The 12329-nt window shown below is 32.4% G+C and overlaps 1 protein-coding gene across 1 annotated transcript; it reads right to left on the reverse strand.

Annotated features, from left to right (window-relative positions):
- Positions 1–6819: 6819 nt before the first annotated feature.
- Positions 6820–9149, reverse strand: LOC110418542 (Remorin family protein). The gene is made up of 7 exons (XM_021431295.1): positions 9000–9149; positions 8739–8821; positions 8506–8559; positions 8010–8251; positions 7612–7822; positions 7324–7405; positions 6820–7233 (listed from the first exon to the last, which is right to left on the reverse strand). The coding sequence occupies exons 4-7, from the start codon at positions 8197–8199 to the stop codon at positions 7042–7044; spliced, it is 675 nt and encodes a 224-aa protein (XP_021286970.1). The 5' UTR covers positions 8200–8251; positions 8506–8559; positions 8739–8821; positions 9000–9149; the 3' UTR covers positions 6820–7041.
- Between the last annotated feature and the right edge of the window lie 3180 nt (positions 9150–12329).

Below are 12329 nucleotides of genomic sequence, written 5' to 3' on the forward strand. Positions count from 1 at the left end.
GTTCCATCTTCTATTTGTCATGTTCGTCTTTTTTCTGTTACGTGGATTTTATTTTTCATAATTTTAATTTTTAAAAATTAATTAATATGTAATTCTCAAATATAAGTTATAGTGTTGCATTGTTGCTTAAAATTTTATTAATCTATCATTTTTAAATTGATCCTGATTATGTAAGAAGAGATTATTTTGAGTATGTCGTTTTCATATGCTTTATGTTTTATATTTAGTTGAAAGAAATTATCTTGAATAAATAGTCTTTCAACAATCCTAATTATATAGGAAGAAATTATTAATCTTATATATCGCATTTAACTATTTATATTTTATGTATTATAGTTTTATATTTAGTATTATAAGTTTAAATAGCAATAAAATAAGAATATTGGATGTTGAATACATTAATTTTTTTTTCAAGTTTGATTAAAGTATGAGTAGGTTAAAAACAATTGACAAATTCTTTAAAAGAAAAAATGTAAATTGTTCAAATGATTCTTCTATAGTTGAGCCATCAAGCCTCAATGTTTCAACTCATGAACAAATATAATGTGAATCAAATTGTCCAAAACTCAATCCCAAAGAGATAATGTTTTTCAATATATAATTTTTAATTGATGAATTTGAATTCAAAAAATATAATCGATCACAACTTTCTTAAAAAACTATTATAAGTCTTTCTTTTCTTAATTTACATGTTATGTAAAATTATTTTCTATTATCAATTTTTTAATTATTGGTTAAGTTAATTTTTAAAATTTTTAACCTTTATTCGGTTCCCACCCCCCCCCCTGCCCAAACAAAAGTTGACTAGCTCTTCCCTGGTGATAGCTATGGCCCTTACATATTCTACCTTGTTTTCTTAGCTTTTGGTGTAATGCTTAAACTTCGACAATGATTTCAACCACTTTTCGATTAGAACTGGGCCTTTTCCTTTTGCTTTTCAATTATTGAAGAATCACATCATTTTGAAGAAAGTTATAGTCAAAATACCGTAACATGTTCAGGAATTTCTATACTTAATCATCCTTGCTAGGTTCACCTCTATGAAGTTTTATGTACTTGTACACCTTCAAAATAAGGACTAAATCAATGATCATCAAATTAGGACTTTTAACATAATATTAGGCTAAAATTACTAAAATTAAAATATTTCAAAATGTATTAAACATAGTAACAAAACGTATAAAAACTACCAAAAATTACATAAAAACATAAAAACTTAGTTATTTTTAATAATTAAAATGTGACAAAATAATTCTATATTATAGAGTTATCTCTGCATGCTTTTATTAATAAAAACTAGTATAGTTTTGTCTCAAAATATTTTAACCATGAAAGGTTTTGTAACTTAGACCAAATGCAATTGAAATGTAGTTTATCATTGTTATAACTGGCCTATAGCTTAGTCCAAAATTTTAGTAGAAAAAAATATTACTTTCTTATACCATAGTTGTATCACTGTCGGTACTAATATCTAAAGACAAAATAAGGGCAGGAATAAAGTTTCTCTATGAAGTCACTGTTAATAAACCGGACAAAAATTTAATAGAGAAACGAGACTTGTTTTGATGACTAGCACACTTTATTTATACAAGACACCCATATTTATACACATAGAAAGAAGCTACATGCATAACACTTACTAAGACATGGATATAATTGTTAAGATATCGATTACAAGTGTTAAAGGAAATTTAAATGCCATTAACATGCAATAACTACAAGTCTTGATTGAGTTAATCAATAAAGAACACATACAAAGACATCTGTTGAAACACACAGGCCATACAAGTATTATTCTCAACACCCCTCCTTAATGCTTGCATTCTTAACCATAAGCATTTCTTAATTATGTTCAAACTTAACCCTAAAGAGAGGCCTAGTCATAATGTTAGCAACTTGATCATCAAATAAGCAATATTGTACAAGAATTTTACCTTCTTTTTGTGCATCCCTCAATGCATGATATTTTACATAAATGTGTTTAATTCTTCCATGGAAGACTAGATTTTAAGCTATTGATATTGCAGATTTGTTGTCAACAAACACCTTGGTAGGATTCATCAACGACATTCTAAGATTAAAGAAGAACTCTTCTCAACCATATTCCTTAGTTTACATGCTACATACTCTACTCTTGTTAAGGATTGTGCCACTTCTTTTTGCTTATGTGAATTCCATGAAAACATTCCATTCCCAAGAATAAGTACATATCCAAAAGGTACTTTTGCAATTATCAATGCTACTTCCCTAATCACTATTAAACGATCCCACAAGTTAAACTATTTTAGCTAGTATGAATGTGGCACCATAGTTTGCTGTACTTTTTAGATACCTCAAAATCATTATGGTTGTTATAAGATGTGACTAACATGGCTATTGCATGAATCATGACAAGTAACTGATCACAAACACAAGTTTTGGTCGAGTTGAGCATATATAGAGAAGGGAACCTATTGGGCTTATATATTCACTAGGATTGTATAGCTTGTTACCTGAGTCAACTAAAAGGTTTTACTTTGCATTCAAAAGAGTTTCAATTGTCTAACAATTGCTCATGTTGAATCGTTTTAAAACCTTTGCTATTTAGTTCTATTAAGTCAAGTGACTATCATTCCTGGTATGTGACATTTCAAGTCCCAAAAAGTAAGTCATCAAGTCCAAATCTAACATGTTAAATTCTTTTTCTATTATTGCCTTAAGTTTAGCAATACCACTTGTGTTTGCACCTGTTATCAAGAGATCATCAACAAATAATGATACAATTAAAGAATTGGCAATACCCCTTCCATCACATACAATGTGGCCTCGTTCAAACTTTTGCGGAACTCTTGATTTTGTAAATAAGAGTCAATCCTACCATATCATGCACATGGTGCTTGTTTCAACCCATATAAGGCTTTATGCAGCATATACACCTTGTCTTTATCAACTTCCACTTCAAATCACATGGGTTGTTTCACATATATTTCTTTGTTGAGCTTTCTATTTAAAAATCCAGACTTAACATCTAAATGAAAGGCTTTTCAACCGTGAGTTGTTGACAATGCCAAGAGAAGTTTGTTGGTATCCAATCTAGCTATAAGAGCAAAAGTATCAAAATAATCCACTCCTGGCATTTGAAAAAAACTTTTGCAACGAGTGTCACTTTGCATTTATTCAAGGAACCATCTGCATTCATTTTTTTCTTGAAGATCTATTTCACGCTGATCATTTGCTTGTGTTTTGGTTGATTTATAAGAGTCCAAGTCTTGTTCTTCTTAATCATTTTAATTTCTTTTCTCATGGCTTATCTCCATTCCTTATGAAGTGCAACTTCATCAAATAAGGCAAGTTATGCTGTTGCAACTTAATATCTGTTGTATATGTCTTGAATAAAGTGAGAACCTCGCACAGGAGTTTCATTAATAACCTCATCAAGATCAAGTTCACCACTATCATCATTCTGAATGTAAATAACAACATTTAATTTTTTCATTTGCTTCTCATTCCAATATCAGCTGGGTTCTTCATTGAATGTGACATCTCTACTGATGGAAATCTTGCCAGGGTCAATCCAATATAAGCGGTAGGCTTTTAATTGTAGACTATACCTTACAAATATTCCTTTCACCATCTTAGACTATAATTTATCTCTTAGCATATTAAGGACATGTTGATAACAAATGCACCAAAAAACATGCAAGTGACTTACAGATGGCTTTCTTTCAATCCAAGCTTCATATGGAGTCACAATTTTTAAAGCTCTTCTGGGGAGAAAGTTTAGCAAATATACAATTGTATTGGTTGCTTTCGCCTAAAAGCTTTTGGTAACTCTTTTTTAAATTACAAACACTTGGTCATTTCTATTATAGTTTTATTTTTACTCTCACTAACTCCATTCTATTGAGCAATGTAAAAAGTTGTGAGTTTATATTAAATCCCTTCCTTTTCGATATATTGAGATAACTCTAATGACTTGTACTCTCATCAAAGAATTCATGTTCTGAATTTTATAATTTTTTAGCTCAACTAGGTGTTAAACATTAGTTAACCGTCACCTATACTCCTCATCAAAATGGAGTTTCAAAAAGAAAGAATAGAACACTAGTAGAAATGGCCATAAGTTTATTATTTCAAAGTGATATGCCAAGAGTATTTTGGGTAGAAGCTGTTAACACAGCTAATCACATTTTGAATATGACCTATACAAGAGTATTAACTCTTAAAACTTCATATGAGATGTGCTATGAACATAAGCCAAGTGTTTCTCATTTCAAAACATTTGGTTGTGTGTGTTCGCTTAAATACTAGATGAAAAATGGTCAAAGTTTAATTCAAAGTTAGTGTGAGCAGTTCATATTGGTTATAGTGATATATCCAAAGGGTACAAACTATATGACACTAAGTCCAAGAAGGTTTTTATAAGCAAAGATGTTCAATTTGATGAAAAGCAAACATGGAACTGGAAAATGAAAACAATAAGTGGTCTTGAAAATGTGTTTTTTGGAACTAATGAGCAAGTGCAGGGTAGGGAACTTGATGATGTTGATTTATAGGATGAAAGCTTGTTAGTCAGAAGGATAAGATCATTGCCGGATAGTTATAACAGATGTAGCTTAGCAATCGCAAATCCTACAACTTTTGCAGAAGCTCAATCAGATGCTAACTGGAGAATGACAATGGATGCAGAGATGGCTATGATTTAGAAAAATGAAAATTAGGAATTGGTTGACAAGCCAAGTGATCAACATGTGATTGGTGTCAAGTAGATCTACATGACCAAGTTGAATCCTAATGGCACAGTTAACAAGTACAAAGCCAGGTCAGTGATTAAAGGCTATGCACAAACTTATGATATTGATTTCTTGGAAACCTTTGCACCAATGGCCAAGCATGCTACTATAAGTTTGTTAGTAGCTTTATCAGCTAGAGAGGGATGGAAAATATATTATTTAGATGTAAAATCAGCTTTTTTAAATGGTATTTCGAAAGAAGATATTTATGTTACTTAGCTTGAAGGGTATGTAAAGCAGGGAGCTGAAAACAAAGTATGCAAGTTGGTTAAAGCTCTGTATAGACTTAAGCAAGCTCCTAGAGCCTAGTATGAGAGAATTGATGATCATTTTAGAAGTCAAATGTTCGATAGCAGTATTACTAAACCAACACTTTATATAAAAGGCTCAGATGGATTAGTGAAGTTGATAGTTGCTTTATATGTGGATGATTTGTTAATTATAGGACTAGATGCGGAATATTTGAAGGAATTTAAGTCACAAAAGTTTATTGCATTTGGGGTTAATAACTTATTTTCTTGGTATGGAGTTTCAGAAAAGTGAAGATTAGATTGCTTTGTATCACCTTAAATATACAAACGATCTATTAAAAAAGTTTAACATAGGTGCATGTAAACTAGTTAACAATCCTCTTACTTTGAGTGATAAATTGAGTGAACATGATGGTTCAGTAGATGCAGATGGACATTTTTACAAAAGCATGATAAGATCATTATTGTATTTGTCTGCAATAAGACTCGCTATCATGTATGCTACAAGTTTTCTGCCCAGATTTATGCAGACTCCTTCTTTGATGCATTTCAAGGTTGCCATAAAGATACTTGGGTATGTTAAAGGCATTGTTGATTGTGGTCTGAGATACATGAAAAAGGATAATGGTGATCTTCAATGGTTTAGTGATGGTGATTAGGCTGGTTCGATTGATGGTTCTAAAAGTACTAGTGGATTCTGTTTTTCATTTGGTAGTGCAATGTTTACTTAGAATTCAAGGAAACAAGAGGTTGCTACTCAGTCATCAGTTGAAGTTGAATATATAGCAGCAGTCGCAGTTGCTAATTATGCTAAGTGGTTGAGGAATATACAGATGGACCTTGGAGTTACTTAGAAGAAAGGGACTGTGCTACATATGGAAAATCAATCTACTATAGCCATAGCCAAGATTCATCACAGTCATACAAATCATATTAGAGTAAAATATCATTCATTTAGAGATGCTGTTAAAGATCAGGAGGTTGATATGAAGTATTGCTCCACTGATTTTCAAATTGTAGATGTATTCCCTAAGGCACCAAGTAAAGAGAGATTTGAATTTTTGCGTTCTTGTCTGGGGGGTTCATCAGATTAATGATTATGGGGATGTGTTGAAATAATCATTAATCTAGTATTCTGGTAGGAAGCTGCTGAGTTTGGTTAAAGAAGAAAAGTAACAAGATGGAGGGAAGCAACAGTCAAATGAAGATTGAAGATAATTCAAAAACACTATTGTTCTTCTTTTTACCGAATTCTAAGGCTATAAAACAGGTTTTTCTTGTGTCGTTTTGTTTAGGTTATATTTAGTAAGGCTTTAAATGCACACATTAGTTTCGTTTTAGCCATGTCTTTAATTTTCTTTGCTACACGATAAGTATTGTTGTCGTTTTGTTCATCTTCAAGAGTGTTTAGTCTAAGTCAAGGATCACTAAGCTGAATTTGATCCTATTTTTTCGTAATTTCTTGGATCTCAAGGCTGGGTCTAGCTCAGTTAGTTAATCCTTTTTTCAAATAGTTGTATAAAAACTGAAATGTAATGAGAATTCAATGACTCTTTAATTCACTTTCTTTTTTCTTTCAAATTTCCCTCTGTTCTTCATTTGAAATATAGTATTCCTTGTAAAACTCGACATGAACACATAGGCCATGCAACCATTATTCTGAACAATATCAAAGGAATATAAATTTTTTAGAGGGAAGTGTAACATAAGTCACTGATTTCCCAAAAATAAAACAAAGCTGAATCACCACACATCTTTACTAAAATTTAGCAGAAAAGTGCAAGAGGCTATAATCATTCATATGATTTCTTACTGTGTTCAACATTTTAGCTATATACCATTGTGTACACTACACACAAGAATATATACATTTTAGGGGAATGGCTAACACGTAGAAATACTGTAGATCATTTCATGTTCTCACCATGATTAACATTTTGAGTTGCTAAATGCATTTTATCTGACTTAAAAGATTTGATCTTCTTCCTGATTCAAATGTCTTCAATTTTTCATGTCATTCAGAAGCAGAAACATGTAACAGGGTCCTGTCCTGAGGCTCTTATTTTCCTTGCTTTTTCTTTAATCTTCAATTCCTCGTTTCTTCTTTGCTCATCTAACTGTGCTCTAGCTCCACCAGCAATATGATCAATTCCTGCTATCTTGGCCTGGTAAAATTGTTGGTTTCTCTTTATTTTCTGCTCCAATTCTTTCTGCAGTTCAGGCAATCAGGACTCAGCTGGAAAGTGGCATTTGTGAATTCCATTAGATAATAGTAGTAGCTAAAAGTTAAAAGTCTAAACCTTTCTCCTCTCCATCTTAATTTTGGCTCGCAGCTTTTTTTTATTCTCCCAGGCAAGGATTGATGCTTTCTTATCCTCGTACCTGAACTTTTGAACATTAGTATGACAAAAACTGTTTCCTATTATTATTCTAGATATCCAGGAGTTGTTGAGCATAAGAAAGGTTGTATTACAGATTCGATAGTTGAATATTCATGTTTTAAATATTCTTAATGGTGTTGTTGCAAATAACAAGTGATTGTACAGGGTGTTCTCTTTGATTCTTAAGCGTTGAAAATTAATGATTACCGCCTGTTAACTTTTTCCATCTGAGCTTTCTCCCAAGCTTCTGCTTTGGTTTCCACAACATTGAGTTGGGAAGAACTTCCCTTCCTCCTTTGGTCTCCAGCTTCCATGGTCATAGGCCTAGCAGAGGATGAATGACCTGGTTTGCGAGTTCTTAAAGCGCTCTCTTGTCTCTTATAATCCTGTTCCCTTGACTTTCTGCTGGAAGTTTCACCTGAGGAAAATTAAAAACAAAAAAGAATTCATTGTTATTCTCTGTCAAAAGACTTGTTAAAGAGCACTGAAACTAAGATCAGTTGGCCTGTAAGCAGATTCACAATACCATGAGTTGAATGTTGCGTTAGTTTTAACGAAGATCTTGCTAAAGCTAGCAGTGGGCAATGTCTAGTATTGCTTGTTACCTGCAGTTTTCACTTCCTTGCCAGGGTATCGCCTAGTCACTCTATCAGAATTTCGCACCCCGGGTGTGGTATCATATCTTGATCTCCGTATCTTGATCCCATGCCGTGCTTCATCTTCTTCAAGTAAGTTGATGGCATATGCAGCAGCCACCACTCCAACGGCAAACTCAGTGTCATACTCCTCGTTCATTGCCAAGAAAACTGCCCTTGGAACCAGCTCCGTGCCTTGTTGTCTACAAAAGCTAGCAATTGAAATTCTTATACCTTTGCGTCATGATCATCATATCACCAGATTCTACCTTCAAGTTAGACACTGTTTGAAGATAGTTTTTCATTTTTAAAACAGTTTTTCCTTTTTATAGCATTGTTTTCTTATCTGCAATGCCCTATTAATGAACAATACTTACTAGATATGTGTTTTGACTTAATTTAAGCAACAACATGTAATAATGTGCCATAAGTAGGCTCTAGCACTGTAAAATACATAACTTAGTACCTCCTTTGAAGGATTTTGCTGTTCTTCCTCTAGTACTTCTCTGCGCTCCTCGTCCTGCACCAGCAAACCTCACAACCATAAACAAGAGAGACAATACCCAACCAGAACAACCAATGTTCAGCAAAAATCTTTGGCATCAATCCTTACTGGACATGTTCTGTTACATACTAATAATTGGTGATAAACAGGATCCTTATAGCTTATGATTGTTTTAGCCTTTATTTTAGGTTCACCTGAATTCCAGTGTGATTGGCTTTTAGTCAGTACATAGTTTTAGAATTCCAGCATGTCTTTCATTGTGATTGAAACTGAAGTCCTTCAACCAGAGAGGATAAAGAAAAAAAATGTTAAAATTTCAGAAATCAAGTTTTAGCTAAAACCTAATCAAATTATTTTAAAACCATAAAGAAAGAATTCTGAAACAGAATTTGACAACGAAATTACTAATAACTGGAGAATTTTTTTATCGGAATTGGAGGTGTACAGGTACGTACCTCCTTTGCTTAATTAAAATTTCCAATTATGCAGAACCTGCGCAGCCAATTCTTGTCTGATTCTCCGGCCTTTTTTCCTGTGGGAACTGTTTGACTTTAAATAAGACAAGAACCATTGGCTGTTGATTGGAATAAAAAGCTTGGAGATTAAGAAAAGGCTTTTGGTGCCTTTAACCATGATTCCTGAACAGTGCAGGCACGAAGAGGAGAGGGGGAAGATATGACTTCCAAGCACCTTTTGATGAAAGCAAAGAATCTCTCATGTAGAAATGCTTGTCTTATTCAATAACAACTCTTTTTCTCTCTATTTAAGACATCTTTATCTCATCTTTACATATATATATATATATATGAGACAAGAAACTCGTCACAAGTAAAATTCAGGTACATGCAGCACCCTACAAAATATATGCAAGGAATTTTGGCTTTAAAAAGTTACTAATTTTTTTTTCAAGCCAGCCTAACCATGCTGGTAAAAAAACTCATCAATAAATGGTCTATAAGGAAACTTAAACCTTACTCCTTTGTTGAAAGTAGCAAAGATTTGAGTGGAAGTCTGGAATCAATCAAAAGGATTCTCACAACAATATCAATCCCATTCTCATGCAGCTGTATATGCCTTATTCTCCTTGAATGGAAGGGTATAATCACACGTGAACCAGTTGGCAAATTATGTGGAATTATGGATACTAGTGGCCCACCTGCACAAGCAAATCACCACTGTTCCTTGCCCAGGTTGATAAACTGATGCATGAGTATTGAGTGCTGTGAAGTTGCATGGCTATATTAGGGTGCATGTTATTTCGCTGAAGAATCTTGCTTTGCTTGTCCTTTGAGTATTCATACATTGGCCAGCCTATGGGCCTCTCTCTTGGGTTTTTCTCACCTCTCTTTAACCCCCGCTTGATGTTTTGCAATGTGCTGCTTAGAGTGAAAGCTATTTATTAAATATAGATACGCTTACGACAAAGCTTCATTAATTTTTTTTTTTTGCTAAATTTCATCTACGGCTCTTATAATTTTAATTCTTTTCACAAGTCATCTTGAGATTTTTTTTCTTAATTAGCATTCCGAGAATTTTTTTTCTTCCCAATTAGTACTTTCGGGATAACTTCTATTCCCACAAGGAATTAAGATATTAATTTTACTCAATAAAATTATATAAAATACCCTTAATGTGAATAAATAGGTTAACTTTAAATTAATGGTATTTTGTAATTTAATTAAGAAAAATTAACAACGTAATTTTTTTATAAAAACAAAAGTTATTCACAAGATGTTAATTGAAATATATATATATATATATATATACTTATTAATTTGGAACAAATAAAACACAAGAGGTAATGTAAAACAAGCCAAAACCTCTTTTAATATATCACTAAAGTACTTTAACGCCTCTTGTTTCAAAATACATTGTTGTCCCCTTGACTATTCAAGTACCATTAGTTAACAATTATTTATAAATATGAAAAGTCATAATTACCTTCAAATAATTAATAAACACTCAAAAACTACATTTTTAATTGGTTAAAGTATAACCACTCAAGTGAATGCAATGAGAGAAATGTAAGTGTAGCTAGAATGCCACTTAAAGGTTGAATAACAAGTTAAGGACAATGTTTGGTGAGGAAAAGAACAAGTAATGAAGGCTCAATAAATGATACAATAGAAGACTTAAATGCTAGAAAAAGAGTTGAATGATTTTAGTTGAATTTTTCTTTTTGGAGTTGTGTTTCATAATCTTTCAACCTTCATAAATGTTGTGAGAGCTTGAATTTATAGTTGTTGAAGTATTAAAAGTGGTTAGGGATGCATTAAATGTGAAAATAACCATTCAACACACTATTCTAGGCTCCAACGGTTTTCATCTATCGATAGATTTATCGATTTATCAATAAATTACCTTCAATAATTTTTAAATATGCACCCATCTATTGATAGATATAAGTATCTATTGATATATTCAACTTAGGATCATTTTGAAGTATCCTCGAATGGCTATCTATTCATAAATGTCACACATCTACTATTAGATGCAAGTCAAGGTCTTTTTGAAATGTTCTTGAGTGTCTGTCTATTGATAGATACACAATAGATTCAAGTTAAAATCCTTTTATATTGTTCTCGATTGACTATCTATTAATAGATGCTACGCATCTATCGGTAAATGTTCATAGTCTTTAATTTCCAAGTGCTGAAACAACTAACTATCGATAGATTGTATTCTTCTATTGATAGATGAGCTTATCAATTGATAGATAAAGAATATTTATTGATAATCTATTGATAAATGAAGAACATCTATTAATAGACTGAAAGTATTTTTTAAAATTTAAGGAGACTTTTTGCTTATTTTCTATTTAAAGTGCTCAGCTCTTTCGTTAAATCTTTTTCAAAGACCATCATTTGAAAAACAATTTTGGTCACTAGTTTGTCAAATCAAAACTTAGACTCAAATGTAGCATTAAGTGTAACAGGAACAAACTTGCAAAGAATGGCATTCAAAAGGAGCTGGATGTGCTAAGTGTTCTGGAAACATGATTCTGAGATGTTCTAAATTGCAAAGAGCCTGGTTGTTTGATGCTAGTATCTCATGTCAAGTATGTGTTTGTTTTCTTGAGACAGCACTCGATCCTAGGTTATTGGATTTTTAAGATGAAGCTCTAGTTTTCTTGCTAGTGTCGAATGAGTTGTGATTTGTTGTTTGCTTGTCTGTTTGAATATGTAAATGGTGACAGAATAGAGACTGCTAAATGTTTGTTATATATGGAATCTTATGAACCTTGTTCTTGTTAAAGAGTTCTGTTGTACAGGGAATAGGTGGGCTACTTTTACTTTTGTACGGATTATGAGTTTAGATTTTAAGTTGATATGCATTTCTTGTATTCCCTGTTTTAAAATGAAATATTTAAGTTTCGAAAACAAAGTTGGTTTGTTAATGTTTTTGTCATGTACATGTTCTCCAACTGGAGCCACAAACCCAAAGCAATGGTCTCATATGCTACCTCCCATAATACTTCATCTCCAAAACCAGGGAAGATTGTATTGTGTGACTTTTTCGAATAATGTTTTTTCATGCTAAAGACTTAACTGTTTTTTATGATAAATTTCATGATTTGAAACTGGGACGAACGTACACATGTAGCTATTCAACAATTTTTCTTTCAATCGCTTAGATTGCACAATGGAAGCCACTAATTAAATACCAAGTGAACAGCCCACCTTTGCAATTATAACAAAAATGATCAATATGACAACCGAACCAATAGCTTTGATACTAGTATGTAGGACCAATCGACTTCAGCAAGTTCAAGTAAATTTGGTAAA

This window comes from Theobroma umbraticum, unplaced genomic scaffold, assembly GCF_002168275.2.
Source record: "Theobroma umbraticum cultivar Fairchild unplaced genomic scaffold, ASM216827v3 scaffold_50.0, whole genome shotgun sequence".
Lineage (NCBI taxonomy): Eukaryota > Viridiplantae > Streptophyta > Magnoliopsida > Malvales > Malvaceae > Theobroma > Theobroma umbraticum.